We start from the raw sequence: 17297 nt of genomic DNA, 5'->3' as shown, positions 1-17297 counted from the left end.
GGCCGTCGAGACTTTATTTATATTTGGTACCCGATCTAGATGCCCAGATCTGGTACTCTGTTGCGTTCAGTTATAGTAATGACATTCTTCATGTGAGATGATATGTATTTATGATATGTATTCTTGAAGTACGCCCTCTCCAAGATGGCAGTGCTACCCACATACGAGTAAGAAATAAACCGGCAATTAATCTTCATGAATCAAGAACATCGTGTCATTATTCATAACAACTAAACACTATATACTCACGTGCTCTCTCTGTTCCTGTTGAGGACAGGATTTCTTGTGAACTAGCCCTGCCTTCTCTTGCCAGTCCTATGTCTTTTTCTTTATTCTTAACTATAGGGAAATACAAATACTGCATCCTTTGTTTATGGGTTTCAAGTTAAGGAGTCCATGCATGATATGGTTGAGTTAGCCATGTCAGGGGTCCTCAACAACTTAAAAATGCATTTTCTGGATTAAGTTCACTCCCTTGCAAAGTCTACACTGAAAAAATAAACTAGTCAATATTGCCACGGACTAACGTTAAATTAGTTTGTAACGTTAGTCAATGCACACGAACTAGCAAAAATCTTCGTTTCATCGCTGCTTCTTAGTCAGTTTACACTGACTAAGGAATACATAATCGCAGCTTAGTCGGTGGCGACGGACTAAGGTATTTTAACCCATGGACTAAGAACGACACGGACACCCGATTTACGCCATAATCGTAGCTTAGTCGGTGTCGACGGACTAATGTATTTTAACCCAATCCGATTCACTTCAATTTGGAAACCGAGAGGCAACGGCAGCTTGCTGGACTTGGCATAGTTTCATACGATCACTCTAAGCAACTTTCAACCGTAAATCACCCAAGAAGGTCTATAGAAGAATGGAGGTATTAACTGCATCATCGGCCTACCTGTTATTCATTTAACTTGAAGGTAAAATTAAAGTTAATTGTTAGGCCACTGGCACTAGTACTGTATTATGGTTAGTGTAACGCTACCGTTGTCACGTTGGCGTTTCGCAATACACAAGTGCAATGACAGTGAGTAGCCTATAGGCTTCTACTGGGTACTGCAGTGCATTCTCAACACTAAAGTGTGCATTCTAAACACCAATTAACAATGTGTTATGTGTGTATTGGGCTAGATTGAACAGTGGCACATAATCTTCTAATTTATTCCCAAACAAATGCTGGAACTATAAGGCTCAATAGTTTATTTGAAGTCTACACTCATTTGGTAAAGATTTCCTGTAATTTCCCATGTGAATCTAAATGGGTAGGCTTTGTGATATTGAATAAGCAAGGCTAGACCTTCAAACGTACAGTCACAGTAGGCTGAACAAATTATGTTGGATAGTCAACGGTATTATATGTTGCGAGCAGTCAGGATGCACGCTTCAGTTGTATTTAACCTTTTCATTTATCATTTTTTAGTATTTAATTTCCGGTCACACCCAGGAAACAATTGCGACATTCCTTCACGGTCGACTTGCTTACTGTAAGAAGTATTAACCGTTTTTTCTCAGGAAAGCTTGATAGTCTGAAGTTATTATAACATGTGCTTTTAGTATACTGCCAAAAGAGTAAGTTGTTGTATTTGTATTGATATTTTATGTAGAAGTAACGGAAAATTTAGTATGTTTAGTTTGGTCTAATTGCACGTTTTTTTTTTCTGTCCAATGTAGTGCAGGGTTCACTTGCGCGAATTCAAATTATTCTGTTTATGTATATGTATATGCATCGATTCTTAGATTATGATGTTTTTTTGACATTTATTTGTAATTCAAGTATATCTGTTTAGTAGCAAAGTTTAAAGGTTAAGATTAATTAGTTTTCTCTTTCTGATCCTAGATTGAATGAAACTCATTGACGTAAATAATAGATCAGATGATACAGTTTAACGCAGTTGCTAAAACTCTGGGTATTCTCTAGTCTTCGCCGGTCCATTATATACTTTAGTACTACTAGTAAGACTAAATCAAAACGACCGAAAGACAAACTTAGTGTAACAAAGTACTGATTCTCCTCTAGCCTAGGTCTAAACAGGCTTGTTATGTGAGCAAGCAAAATAACAACTAAAAACGATTAGGCCTATAAATAAGTTGGCTCAGTGCATTTCTGTTTCTAAAATTTTATATTTTTAAAGATCATAAAAACAAACAAAGATTTAGCCCATGATTTATTATCTCTGTATTCTGGGCATTTGATTCTGGTTGCAATGGTGATGACACTCTCGTTCAAATTTTCAGCTTTATACAGTCTGCTTCAAACTTTGGGATTGTTTTTTGAGACTATAGTGGAAGCAAATCTCACATAACTTTGTGGTGACAACTTTATTTAATTTTTTTTTTCAAATGATGAATACTTTGCTGTTTCTTTTTTCCAGCAGGAATTGAAAAGCCAAATATCTAAGTCAAGGGTGAGGTTTCCTGTGATGTACGACACCAGTGTGGAGGCAACAACAGAAGAGGAGAACTGTGTTATATATGGCTTAAAGACATGTTTTAAGATGATATATTGGTACCCTTCGCAGAACAAAAGAGTTTATCCAAGAGTCCAAAAAGCAAAGGAACAAGTACCATAAAGAAAAAAGATGGAAGAGTGAGTTTAACTATTGTACCCAACTGTTTAATGATATTTAAGATACTTTTCATAACCTGTTTAAAAAAAAAACAGTCTAGTATAACATTTACGTGCAAGCTTCATAAGTTTGGTCAAATTTTCACTGATCTGTAGAGCGGGAGTCCAGAGGGTTTGGTTAGCTGGGAAGGTAACCAATTGCCTGGTACATCACAATGTTCACAATGCATTCCTGTATATGAAACCTGACGACTGGCAAACCGACTGTGGTGGATGTGGCTGGGAGAGCAATTTTAAAGTCACCTAATAGCTAACCTAGATCAGCTTTCTTGGTAACCACATCAAAGTAAGAACAATGTGTCAGGTATGGCCCCAAGAGCAACAAATGGCCATTGCCAGTAATTATTGGTGGTGGGGTACCCCTGCCAGTGATCTATAATTGACCCCTCAAGGCTGACCTAGGTCAGCTCATGAGGTAACCACTTGAAACCTACTGGAAAATGTTGGTTAGGACTTCAGATACAAGGGATGGGCATTGCCAGTAATTTTTATTAGTGGGGTACCCCTGCCAGTAGACCCCCAATATGCCCATCCCCTCATTGACCTAGGTGAGCTCATGATTTGACCAGTTGAAACCTACAGGAAAATGATAGGTATCACTTCATATGTAAGGATGGGCATTTCCAGTATTTTATATTGGTGGGCCACCACTGCCAGAGTCCGTCCATCCCTTACATATAGACTCCTGTCAATCATTTTCCAGTAGTTTTCAACTGGTTAAATCATGAGCTGACCTAGATCAATGAGGGGGGGGGGGGGCATTTTGGGGGTCTACTGGCAGGGGTACCCCAGTAATATAAATTACTGGAAATGCCCATCCCTTACATATAGAGTCCTGCCAATCATTTTACAGTAGTTTTCAACTGGTTACCTCATGAGCTAATCTAGGTCAATGGGGGATGGGCATTTTGGGGGTCTACTGGCAGGGTTACCCCACCAATGTAAATGACTGGAAATGCCCATCCCTTACATATGAAGTGATACCTATCATTTTCCAGTAATTTTTCAACTGGTTATCTCATGAGCTGACCTAGGTCAATGAAGGAATGGGCATTTTGGGGGTCTACTGGCAGGGGTACCCCCCCCCCCCCAATATAAATTACTGGAAATGCCCATCCCTTACATATGAAGTGATACCATTTTCCAGTAGTTTTCAACTGGTCAAATCATGAGCTCATCTAGGTCAATGGGGAATGGGCATTTTGGGGGTCTACTGGCAGGGGTACCCCACTAATAAAAATTACTGGCAATGCCCATCAGTTGTATCTGAAGTCCTAAACAACATTTTCCAGTAGGTTTCAAGTGGTTACCTCATGAGCTGACCTAGGCCAGCCTTGAGGGGTCAATTATAGATCACTGGCAGGGGTACCCCACCACCAATAATTACTGGCAATGGCCATTTGTTGCTCTTGGGGCCATACCTGACACATTGTACTTACTTTGATGTGTTACCATGAAAACTGATCTAGGTTAGCTATCAGGTGACTTTAAAATTGCTCTCCCAGCCACACCCACCACAGTCGGTTTGCCAGTCGTCAGGTTTCATATACAGGAATGCACTGTGAACATTGTGATGTACAAGGCAATTGGTTACCTTCCCAGCTAACCAAACCCTCTGGGATCCCGGTCTATTGGGATCATTATTAACATGATTAACATAATTATTAAGCTTTGAGAAATAACTTGGTGTTATGCTGTGCAAAGCTAATAATAATTTGGTAAAGCTGCTATTCCTGGCTTATAATTTGAGGGACCTAGATTTAAATGTATACCTCCCAATATGTTATAAAATTTTAATGTAAATGTATGTTTATGATAATGTGAGTTATCATGTGCTATATCTGTATCTGTGCTTACACGTATATCATATTTTCTGTTCACAGGTCAATAATGGTGCAGATTTTGGATTCCTGAAGACAAGTGGGAGGCCATTTGTAGTTAAGAGAAACACTCTTTGTTCGTGAAGACTTAACTGGTGTCGATTTGGGGTACCACTTTAAAACGAAAGTCATGAGGAACCCTTGCCCAAGATTCAACTTTGCATTATTGTGCAGTGCTATACTTTTGCGATTCATGTTTGATCCATTAACTTGTCTTAACTTTGTTGGAAAAAAAAACAGATTTTCAGATTTTATTTACAGTGATTTCTTCTCTATCTGTCGAAAGTCAGCCTTTGTAGACATCAGAAGTTTTATCAGAAATAAATACTGCCAACGTACACATTATTTGTGTTTCTTCTGCTCACTTTTCTTTCAGTGATGCTAGTCAGTAAAACTAGTCGGGTTTAATTCTTTCAGTGATTCTAGTCAGTGCAACTAGTCAGTCGATACCGACTCAGAAAGGTTAGTCGGGAGAGGCACCATCCTGACTAATGTAAAACCTGCTATAAACTAGTCGGTGGCTCATATAAATTAGTCGGTAAAGACCGACTAATGTCACCAACTAATGTAACTGACTAATATACATTTACCGACTACCAAATTGTTGATCGACTAAGCTGACGGACTAAGATGACCGACTAAGAAATCCAACTGACTAAGGAATGAATTAGTCGGTATAGCAACTGACTAAGGCTATGTTAGTCGGGAGAGGCACCAGATGGACTAACGTTATGTTAGTCGGTGAACCAATTTAAGTTTTCAGTGTATAATAATTATATTCATTTAAATTGATTTTATATTACTTACTCAACAGGAAGGCACAGATCAGTGTGGAAGCTGCAGCCCGAGAAAAGATTGTCCAGTGTCGATTTTCACATTACGTGAACAAGATTTGACTGTTCCGATCCTGTGTGGCCATTTGCCCAAGAACTCTGTTGTCATTAGAAGTGTAGTAATTAATGCTATTATAGTTGCATGCATAGCGCATACTGCTATGGACTGTACGTGTTCTTGTTTTGTGCATGGTATCTCTCTTTTTTATATTAACAGCATCAATAATTGCAGGCATTTTAATTATGTACTCATATTTTTGCAATGTCTGCGCATATTTCTTGAAGATTTTGGTTTTCTCTGGACTTGTGATTTTAGGATTGTTGGTTCGAGTCCTGTCATGTCGAGTTATGTCCTCGGGACAGGCGCGGCGGAACGGGAAAATTATTGGGGGGGGGGGGGCTAATGTGTGGAGACTATCTAAGCGGAGCGTCACCATCGGTTGGCGCGGAGCGTACAAGAAAATTTTGGGTTTTTCAAACCCCCAGATGGCCGGAAACGGCACTTCCCGAGTGTTTTATGCTGCGAATACCTAGCCCTAAAATATGGGTCTCAAGCCTGCAATTTCTCAGATTGCACGTAAAAATCTGTAAAAACATTGTAATTTGTATATTCGATGGTGTTTTAAGAGAGTAGCTATTACTAGTAGTGTACTCGCAAAGACGTTTTTGAGTGTAGTAAATTACTACTTGCAATTAAATGCAATAATTAAATAAATGTCATAAGAAAAAACAGAAAGCATTTCTTAATGTCAACAAATGGGTAATTCCAAAACCATGTGCAGTTGCCAACAAATTTCTATGAACCAAGCCGTGACTGTCTAAGGGTGTACAGGCCTTCGGGCTACAGGAATTTGGTTTCCTTTTGTACATCCTGATCCGCTTTGTGTTTTCGTACTTTGTTGTTTGTATACTGCTTTTTGATTGGATCAAATATATAATGAAATGAAATGAAACTGTCACGAATGCATGTACCCTATACAGTACAGGTGAAATGCTAATATTGTGTTTTTGTTCGTTTAATAATTGATTGCGTTTAAACATAGAGCCATGTTCCACGCCTTGCGTGTACTCGTAGTGTAAACGCAAATTTTGATGAGTGTAGCGTTTAGCTTATTACACTCTTATTTAAAACACTTATTTAAAACTTTTCCATATGCAATGCACAAACGAAATGAGCACCCAGTTATCACACTTAAGGGCACTTTAGAAGGATAAACCCTACGAAAGATACATCTCCAATTAGAAGGAAATGTCCCTGAAGGATATATCCATGGGAAATGTGCTACCATTAGAAGGATATATCCTTCAGGGGATGTTGGAGAACTGGCTGAAATGAGGCAAGTCATTGGCCTATAAGACGAAGTTGTGTTGCGCTTACCGGTACTCACACTCACTGCTTCCACTTTTCACAGAGCCGTGGCACGCGGTTTGGGGCGAGTCTTCAATGCCTTTAAGATAGTTGCATGCACTGGTTTGTGGCTGTTTGTCCCTATTGGAAGTCGCTGCAGGAGACACGTTGTTGTTACGCACTGTTGTGTCCCAGTAGCAGCGACTGTTTGAATTGTGCACACTTGGGTGTGACAAGTTACTCATGGAATCGATCAGTAATGGTGACAAGGCTGACTACAGCAGCAGCAGCGGGCACAACAGCCATGACAAAAATAACAAAGAAATACCAGCAGGGACTTTTACTGTTCACATCACATTTATTTATCTATTTCAGTCTTCAAAAACTACTTCTTCATATCCATGTGAAAACTATCTTCTCTCCCCAAAACTGAATTCATCATCTCAAGTACTGCACGAAAAAAAAAAATGACTGCTCGGATCATTAAACTCATAGAAACTCCGTACCGCAAAACACATAACTCCCCATATTTGAAATGCACGTACTTACTCATTTTCATTTGTCATTACATTGCACCAACTGAGAGAAGGGATTTTGTAATGTTAAGTAATCATTTGTTGTATCTAACCAGCTATACCATACTACCAAGCTGTGTATAAACACGACAGGATACAACTGCCATCAACATCATTATCCCTCGTAAACAGGCTCAAACTCCCAGTCCGCCATCTTTTCCTGGCAAATCTCATCAAACAACTCATTCTCTGCAACCGAGAAGAAATTCTTCCAGGATCCAATGACACCTTGAATGAAAAGGAATTAAAGATAGAACAAAAATAATACAAACAAGATTTAGATTTTATATTTGAACATGTAAGTGTTATCACCAACTTACCCACGGATGCATGTGTAGGCAATACACCCCCACGCATACTGACCATGCATACGCATATTCATAGCCAATTCATACACAATGCATTCTTACCCACTCATACATAAAAACGCATTCCGCTACACTATTTTTGTTTGCTTTGTTTTTAACGTTGACACTCTTCGGTTGCCATGTCGTTTGCGATCGAGGTCAGTAGAAAAACATTCATTGAACATTCACATGCTCGAGGAAGGGCCGCCGCCAACCGAATCAACCGGTCTTAAATAATCTGGACCGATTCATCAATTAAGATCTCCCACCCACCCCAAGCAAAAAAATGAGAACCCCCACCCCCCCGTTCCAACCGAGGGTCATGTTGTGACGTGCTCGTTTGTAGCACGTACAGTAATTCTTACAGTACTCCTTGAATGTGTATTCTACAACAATTAATAACTTGATCTCATAGCTACCCGGCAAATTCCAGGTGATGCTACACAAACGTAGCAATCTAGCTTTTTTTTCTATTTTATATTGTTTACCGCAATTTTTAATTTCAAGATGTCAATTTTCTTTGAAACAATCGAACTGCAGACGGAACGAATGTAGCATATCATGACTTAAACGCAATGTTTATATATCTACATAATCAGCAGACGACAGGATTCCCTGTTCCTAAGCAACACAAGTTTCCTTGTCGTATCTGTGCGTAGAAAATGCGTAACATGATAGGAGCGACCATAGGCGTAGGAGGGGGGGGGGGGGCTGGGGGTCTGCAGCCCCCCAACCAAACATTTTTGTGAAAATTTTAACCAATATGGAAGGGTAATAACACGGCAAATGATTGTATGTTATTGGCATGCAATGAAAATAACCGATGCATGCCTATATGATATGCACGTTAACATGTCGAACACACGCGGAGCGCGTGAAAAATGCTGGTTATATTTTTCGGGCAAATCGTTACAGCCCCCCCCCCCAAAAATCAAGTTGGGCTCCTACGCCTATGGGTGTGACCGGCGCCATACGCAGTCTATAAGGCTCTGGATGGAGATGTTCGAATCGTAGCTGGAGTACATGCAGATTAAACCATTTCTGAGACAGAGAAAGTAAATCTTAACATCATTTATCATCCAATATTGAGCAATTGTTCTCGAATGTACCGTAATTGTTCCCTTTATAGTAGCATTCTGGTTTCACTTCCAACTGACAAAGGGTTAGCTAATATGTTAGTGGCACCTGTCAGCAAGTCACAAGACCTCCATGGTTAGTACATGGTCCTTGTATAGTCGCGGCGAGACTTCCATATCGGGTGGTGTTATATCTGGCGAAATACCATGGAGCTACTTAGTATTGCGGCTAGGCTATATATGCAGATACAGTAGCCTACCACTTAGTATGAAGTTGAAATGGTATACGTATTCACTATATATGAAGTCGACAGAGTATTGCCAGTTTGTAATAACATGTAACATTCTTACATTTTCATGCAAACACGATAGAGAATTACTGTTACAAAGTTCTCTGTTGCATGGTGAGAGCTGCATGAACATTATATTATTGAATCGACAAATGTATATTATAAATACAGAAATGTTCAACAAAATAATGTAATTTATATTCACATTTCATACCTTTCTGTATAAAAGAACTCCGCCCCATAGCCTTTGTAATCATGTGACCATTGGGTCTCTGTTTCTCGATCTCGTCATAACTTTTCTTCATCCCTTTCATACTTGCATTCTCCTCTAATCGCCTGAGAGAATCCTCGTCTAGTTCTTCACCAAGAAGAAACTTTGACAGTGGTCTAGCGACGGACTGAAAATCCTGTGTTCATTTGAAAAGCAAATACGGAAGTGAACGGATCAAGAAACAAATGTCACGTAAAGAGAGAGCACCATTGATTTTGAAGGATAACCTTATGCACAATATTTATTTGGATACATTGTACGCGGTATAGGGAAGTAACAACCACCACTGTTTGATAGCATCGAATACCTCACTGCCTTCGGTGCTCTATAGTTTGTGATTGAATTCGCAGGGTGCAAATTTCGAGAAATATACGTCACGTCTCCCTTTCCCCCATTCCACCTCTCCTAACAGGCTAAATGGGCTCCGCCGTCTCGGGGACACCAAAGAGGCCCGGCAAATTCCGATAGAGACCAAATTATGTGTGAAATAGATCTTTATGGCACTTATTGTGTAACCACGGACGCATATTTTTATATTTCTGACTGATTAAGACGGGAAACGGAAGCCACACAATATCACTAGCGAAGACAGGCTCTGTTTATGTGTAGTTATACATGTATAGCAAAGCACTGAGATTATTGTTAGTCGAAAAAATAACGACGGATGCCAAGAACAAGAATCAAGACAAAAAACATCATTTTATAAACACACTCTTTGCATCATACACGACATAACACATTATAATATATGTGTTTCTGTGAAATGTTTATAAATTAAGCACATTGAACGGTTTCAGAGCTGCGATACCAGAGACATGTCTTCACACAATTACATGTTATTACCCCATTCGGAATAACCCTTCCAAAACAAATGAATGGATTACTTTCATACCTAAAGTTATTACTATTTCATAACTCTTTAGTGTCGCCCATCTTTTCCGGGCGCAAGGTTCAACCAAGGAGTGGTTCCATAACAACTCCCTGGTTCAACATTCGTTCCCGGTTGTCGTTTGCAAGACGTACGCACGTTGGCGTTTATCCCAGAGGCAGCAATTAGTGACCATATAGAGACGACTCGCGTTCCGGAGATAAAACATGTCACGTGTGACATTCTGAAAATGTGAGTAGCTTTACGAATAGCCTATACTTGGAAATCTCCCGGAAACGACAATGAGTACAAATTAAGGATTAATGAATATATGCAAATCTCTCATACATTCAGAGACAAGCTGGGGAGGCAAAGACTGAAATTATGTATTTGATCATGGTCAGTTTTTTTTTTAATGGTGGGAGAATGAATTGTGTATTTCTAGTCATATCTATATTTTCAAGCACTCTTATGGTCTGAGACTGCATCGCACTACATTCCTGATTTACATATCCATACCATCATCTGACGAACCGAGCCATTAACGGAACAGATGTTTTACCCTAAATTATGGTATACCCGGATAAAATACTCAGGGAGAGGAGATTCTACACTGTGACACCGGTATTATAAAAAGGGCATTTTCTGGTGGCTGAAGATAACTGTATTAACGAAAACAATCAACATCCTTATGCACCCAATACACACAGAGAACACGGTTACTACTGTAAATCTAACAGATTTGTACCACGGTAAAAACTGGATCGTGCCATAAATCGGTAGAATGTGCTATTATGATTACAGTAAGAACTGAGGATAAGTGTAATTCCAACAAATCCAGATGTTGGGATTTGTTGGAATTACAAATATCCTCAGTTCGTACTGTAAACTTAATAGCACATGCTACCGATTTATCAGATTTGTCAGCACGATCCAGTCATTACTGTGGTACAAAACTTTAGATTTACAGTAGTTACTGTAATCTCTGTAAGGCATATTTTTCAAATTTGTCGATATTTTGTGAGTGCATCTGGTAAAATCAGAGTGAATGATGTCATCATGTCACTTCAGCCGACGTAGCCTTTGGTTTTCTTCATAATAGTTCAATCATTTACCCACACAAAATTATATTTCTACAATAAGATGTTATAGACAGCTAAGCAAACATTTCAATTGTATCATGTTTCAAGGATAAATTGACAGAATATTATAACCCTTGTGGACATCACGCGGCAGACAACCTACTGTGACCTTTTTCCTGGAGTTAGTGAGGGTATATAGCCAGTCAGAAAAATGATTGCATTCAATCAACCGTATCTCCAGTAACGGACAAGGTATTGGGAAGGGGGTTATCGAACAACAATGTCGAATGTTGTTCTCTGTGATAAAGGTTACGTCGTCTTCCACCGGAATAGACCTTTGGAAAGTGACGAGTCGCCGTTTTTGATCGGCTTTTTATAGGAGCGGGAAGAACTTTTCTGAGTGAAATTGATTTTGGTGCAGAAAGCCTCATTAAACAGGTCTGACAGACCCAGAGCGCATACAGTAAGTCAGTAAGCCTCTATCACAAATAAGACCCGTTTAGGTTCATTGTACAATCGTGTGCAGCTGTATATTTTGTTTACCGTTTAAGCTTCTCTATCATACCTTATGAGGCAAAATGATGATTGGCTTTTTGCTTCTCCGTTAGAACTATATAGAGTTCATTAATGAATTTTGAAATTCGTTAAAATCCACTCACCAGCTTTAGCTTTTCGTATGAGGTGAAGAAAACATTCTCTTGTTCTCTATGTGTCCAGTAGGTATGTACGTGGTCGAACCAGCTTCCGTGACTCACTTGAAAAAAAAGGCAAAAAACAAAACAAAACAACATCACTACTCTATATACACCAAAATTGTCAATAACAGATACAGTAGTTAAACATTTACCGAAGAGAAATGACAGTTTGAGTGGTAGCTATGGGATACTATGTCCTACTAAAACATTAACCATCTGATTTATAACAGAATAAAACATTTGAATTGAAACTTACATATTTTATCTTGAAAAGGGCTGTTTCACATTCATGTGTTGTCTCCGAACCAGAAGAAGTCCCCATTGTATAACAATTACATATTTATTATACAGTATGACTATTGTTGGAGATAACGATCTCTCAGACCTAATGATTTGTTATGAAAGAGTGAAGAAATCCGAAAATGAAAGTTTAGGGTGGCTTGGCATTTCAAAGTAAATTTTAACCGGTGCTGTGGCTGAGTGGATAAAGGCGGTGGCATTTGAAGCAATGAAGCTTAGCAATCGGGAGGTTCTGGGTTCGATACCCGGCCAGGTCATAGTTAGGTGGGGTTTTTTTATTTATTTTTTTTATCTAAGAGCAATGTATGATTTTCCCATCTGGAGTGACTTCCTAAATTGAAAATATCTCAACTTTGAATAAAAATGTTGAATTGGAAGCCACGCGACGTGCAAGTTGTAATCCATAAGCCCTTGCGGGTTTCTCCCACTGCTGATTATTATATTTATTATTATTATTATTGTTATTATTATTATAAGTACAACATCATTATGGATCTCAAGGATACCAATTGACACATTTGAAGTTGATAGATTAAAATTATCCTTATCAACAGGTAATATGGTAACTTATTCTGAAACTCACTGGCGCCGGACAAGAACGAATTAAAGAAAAACTTCCACGTGCTCTGATCTTGAACTTGACCCGCTGGTGCGCGGAGAAATCGGCTTGTGGACGCTAACGTATCCTTAGGGTTTCTCATGACGTAGATGATCTGGAAAAAATAACAATGTTTATCTTCAATAATATACGGTAGATTGTGATGAGGATGGTGGTGGTGATAATGATGACCATTATCCATTGAACTTACCCTCCCTTTGTTACCCTCTGTGAGTTGTTTGGGCAAGAATTTCCAGGGTAGATGGGTACACATAACCCTCGGGGACTCCAGTTCCGCAAATAGTTGATGAGATGGTGTCGTCATTTCAGGCGGATAGAGGAATTCTACTCCAGTCCCAAGCATCTTCGTCCGATCGATATCATCTGGACGTCCCTTTGCTAATATTAGAAGAGCTATTTCCCACATCCAGTGTGTACCTGATAGGAGATATAAAGAAAGAACGTGTGCTCCCTTAGGGTATAGTAAAAGGTGTCTAATAATGTTTTTCCTTGAAAATAACCTATATATGGAACAAGGAGATCATGTACCAAAAAAAATGTCAACAAAGTTGAGATATATATTTTTCACTGGTGTAATTCGGTCAGTTCAATGACTGACCAGTGGTACATGTGGCAGTATCTGTGACCGCAAACTTTTTGTTCAAAAGCTTGACCCAAGTTGCATTTCTCTTCTCCTTCAAATTGATCATAATTTACCTCTAAGAGTACTCGATAAGCAGGGTATGTGACAATTACATCTAAGCCTAGATTCTAGCATGCAAAGTATATATATAGCAGTAGCAATTGGAAATATTACTCCCTAAAAAAATAACCAAATTAACCACAATATAATACCACTACTCTCTGGGACCTGACCAATCATAACGTATAGGCTCAGAGCATACTGTAGCAAACAGTATCAAATGTCAATGGATGCATACTTACTGTATAGGCCTGCACTGTACAGTTATAGCTTATAAATCGACGAATGTGTCAATTTAGGGGTATGAAAGAACTTGCACAGCAGAATCCATATAACGGCGGATATAGATAACTGTTACGGTATGTTAATGTATGGCCGACTTCAATTGTTAGAATGATGTAGGCTGTTATTCGTCAATCAAATTAAGAAACGTGTGATCCAGGACTATGCACAAATATTGCTACTCTTTACACTATATCTTATTATATACTACAAAATACAGTACACTGGTTGTAGTGTAAAAATAGCCTACCACTTTTAGGATACGTGGTGATGAATATGTCATCGTCTCTCGTCTTCCAGTCTCTAATGATCTCAAGACTCTTCGCAGGTACAAAGCCGCTAAACGGCACTCCTTCATACTCGTGCATCTCATTGAGCTTCTGCAGTGGTTCGGGAAGACCAAACGGTTTGGTAAGTTCCCTCAGCATTTCATTTTGCTCCTCTAATGAATATCTGACCACCATTTTAGTAGACTAGGCAAACACTTTATTTCAGTTGACTCGCAAATCAATCTAACCACAGACAGAATGAAGAACCGCGTCGATTACATTTTCCGAATTATATTGACACAGAGTACAGACACAGTACAACAACACTTGTCCATATTTTGATTCACAATATGCAGGTTTCACACTTTGCTCCCTGTTTTGTTAACATGAACTTTGGCTTCTATCTTTCCACAGTTGATGCTCCGGAACCGATCGGTAATGTTAGAGTTTATACTAGGCATATCTATGGAACGCCAAAAGCGAACGCATTTCGTTGCCTCGATCGATTTCGCCTCCTTCTATTTCGTTGCCTCCTTTTATTTCGTTTCCTCCTTCTATTTCGTTGCTTCGTTCTATTTCGTTGTCTCATCCCATTTTGCTGCCTCGTTCTTTTTCGTTGTTTCCTTTGATTTCATTGTCTCCTTCTATTTCGTTGCCTCGTTCTAATTCATTGTCTCCTTCGATTTCGCTTCTTCGTTCTATTTCGTTGCCTCCTTTGGTTTTGTTGCCTCGTTTGATATCGTTGCCTCCTTTTATTTCGTCGCCTCCTTCTAATTCGTTGTCTCCTTTGATTTCGTTGCCTCCTTTGTTTTCGTTGCCTCGTTCTATTATCTACTATCGGTAACAAAAATGATTTCTTGACCAAAAGTGGCCTTAAAGTTTTAACCCCGATACGGACATCTCTAAACGCGCTGTATATACATAATGTGTAATGATCAGAAAAATGTAGGCTCCATAACTAAGGTTAATCGATTTTGAAGAAAAAAAAAATTAAACAGTTTTCTGATCATTACACATTACGTATATACAGCGCGTTTAAAGATGTCCGTATCGGGGTTAAAACTTTGAGGCCACTTTTGGTCAAGAATTCATTTTTTATTACCGATAGTAGAGATATACCACGTAAAAGATGAACCTGTCTACTTTAATGTGGTGCTAACCGGACATCTCAATAGGCTCCATAACTCAACTTAATCGATTTTGAAGAATAAAAAAATTAATCAATATTTTAAAACTTTTAGGCCACTTTTGGTAAAAAAAATCGGTTTTGTTATCAATAGTAGGTATAACACGTGAAATAAGAAATTTTATTCTTTGATGTGATGCTAACCGAACCTCCTAACTAGGTCGATAACTCAAATTAATGGATTTTGAAATAATAATACGTTTGGACTCATAACACATTACCGCACGTTTCGAGCTAATTTTCCCATTTGCATCCCACTCCTGTTAGGATCGAACGATTTGTAGCCATCGAATTTCAATAAATCAAAGTGTTACTGGCTGATTTTTCATACCACGTGTAAGAGGAATAACTTAACATCGTCATTGTACCTCTCTTGACTGTTGCATATTCTCATAAATTAATTGTTTAGACATTTGAAAAAAAAATGGTATAAAAATTGTCGCAATTTACGCCTTTCTCCACAAGATTTGGTAGGATCACAAGTTTCAGTTCAATATGGATGCAGAAATCGTCCACCATTTAATTCCAAAATTATAACACATGAAAGAGCAACATCTTCTCTCTCATATGGTGCAATTATTGGCATTTTACAGTATGCATAGCGTTAATTATTATCGCTTTAAAACAGGTACGAAAAAGTAACAGTCTTGTTATTGTCCGCTAATGTAGGCTGCGCTTAGTGGCTGCTGGGGATCCACTTTTCCGCCACATCGTACCCAGCGCTCGTCACAGTGTACAAACATCAGTGGCCAACGGCGTGTAACGTTGATGTATACACTATTGGCTGCTGTTAGTGGCTGCTGTTAGTGGCTGCTACGTTCAAACAGGTGCTAGGCTGCCCAGTACGCGCTAGGCACTGTGATCGACCAGGTAACGTTCGCGTTAACCGGCCCGTCGCGACCGAAGGAGAAAAAAAGCTCCGCCCACCAATGCATGCCTGCAATACCTAATTAACATAACCAGGCGAATTCAATCGAGGCAACGAAATCGAACGAGGCAACGATGTAGAACGAGGCAACGAAATAGGTGGAGGCAGCAAAATAGAAGGAGGCAACGAAATCAATGGAGGCAACGAAATAGAAGAAGGCAACGAAATAGAAGGAGGCAGCAAAATAGAACGAAGCAACGAAATAGAAGGAGGAAACGAAATAAAAGGAGGCAACGAAATAAAAGGAGGCAACGAAATAAAAGGAGGCAACGAAATAGAAGGAGGCGAAATCGATCGAGGCAACGAAATGCGTTGCGCTTTTGGCGTTCCATACATATCTGGTATGGAACGCCAAAAGCGCAACGCATTTCGTTGCCTCGATCGATTTCGCCTCCTTCTATTTCGTTGCCTCCTTTTATTTCGTTTCCTCCTTCTATTTCGTTGCTTCGTTCTATTTCGTTGTCTCATTCTATTTTGCTGCCTCGTTCTATTTCGTTGTTTCCTTTGATTTCATTGTCTCCTTCTATTTCGTTGCCTCGTTCTAATTTATTGTCTCCTTCGATCAGTCGCTTCTTCGTTCTATTTCGTTGCCTCCTTTGGTTTTGTTGCCTCGTGCCCTCGTTTGATATCGTTTCCTCCTTTTATTTCGTCGCATCCTTCTAATTCGTTGTCTCCTTTGATTTCGTTGCCTCCTTTGATTTCGTTGCCTCGTTCTATTATCTACTATCGGTAACAAAAATGATTTCTTGACCAAAAGTGGCCTTAAAGTTTTAACCCAGATACGGACATCTCTAAACGCGCTGTATATACATAGTGTGTAATGATCAGAAATATGTAGGCTCCATAACTAAGGTTAATCGATTTTGAAGAAAAAAAAATTAAACAGTTTTCTGATCATTAAACATTACGTATATACAGCGCGTTTAAAGATGTCCGTATCGGGGTTAAAACTTTGAGGCCACTTTTGGTCAAGAAATCATTTTTTATTACCGATAGTAGAGGTATACCAAGTGAAAGATGAGCCTGTCTACTGTCAACTTAATCGATTTTGAAGAATAAAAAAATTAATCAATATTTTAAAATTTTTAGGCCACTTTTGGTAAAAAAATCTGCTTTGTTACCAATAGTAGGTAT

At 39.0% G+C, this 17297-nt stretch overlaps 1 protein-coding gene and 1 long non-coding RNA gene across 2 annotated transcripts; one reads left to right on the top strand and one right to left on the bottom strand.

Moving 5' to 3' along the window:
• Positions 1 to 489: 489 nt before the first annotated feature.
• On the top strand, positions 490 to 4850 carry LOC139979206 (uncharacterized). Its single transcript, XR_011797114.1, has 2 exons — positions 490 to 2593; positions 4516 to 4850. It is a non-coding gene; the product is annotated as an uncharacterized lncRNA (long non-coding RNA).
• A 2203-nt stretch (positions 4851 to 7053) lies between these two features.
• Positions 7054 to 14348, bottom strand: LOC139979157 (sulfotransferase 2A8-like). Its single transcript, XM_071989868.1, has 6 exons — positions 14031 to 14348; positions 13007 to 13233; positions 12781 to 12910; positions 11862 to 11956; positions 9196 to 9388; positions 7054 to 7496 (listed from the first exon to the last, which is right to left on the bottom strand). The coding sequence occupies exons 1-6, from the start codon at positions 14242 to 14244 to the stop codon at positions 7384 to 7386; spliced, it is 972 nt and encodes a 323-aa protein (XP_071845969.1). The 5' UTR covers positions 14245 to 14348; the 3' UTR covers positions 7054 to 7383.
• Positions 14349 to 17297: the final 2949 nt, after the last annotated feature.

This window comes from Apostichopus japonicus, chromosome 2, assembly GCF_037975245.1.
Source record: "Apostichopus japonicus isolate 1M-3 chromosome 2, ASM3797524v1, whole genome shotgun sequence".
In the NCBI taxonomy this organism is placed as follows: Eukaryota; Metazoa; Echinodermata; class Holothuroidea; order Aspidochirotida; family Stichopodidae; genus Apostichopus; species Apostichopus japonicus.
Note: the sequence above shows the minus strand (reverse complement) of the source record. Positions and strands in the feature narration are given on the sequence as shown.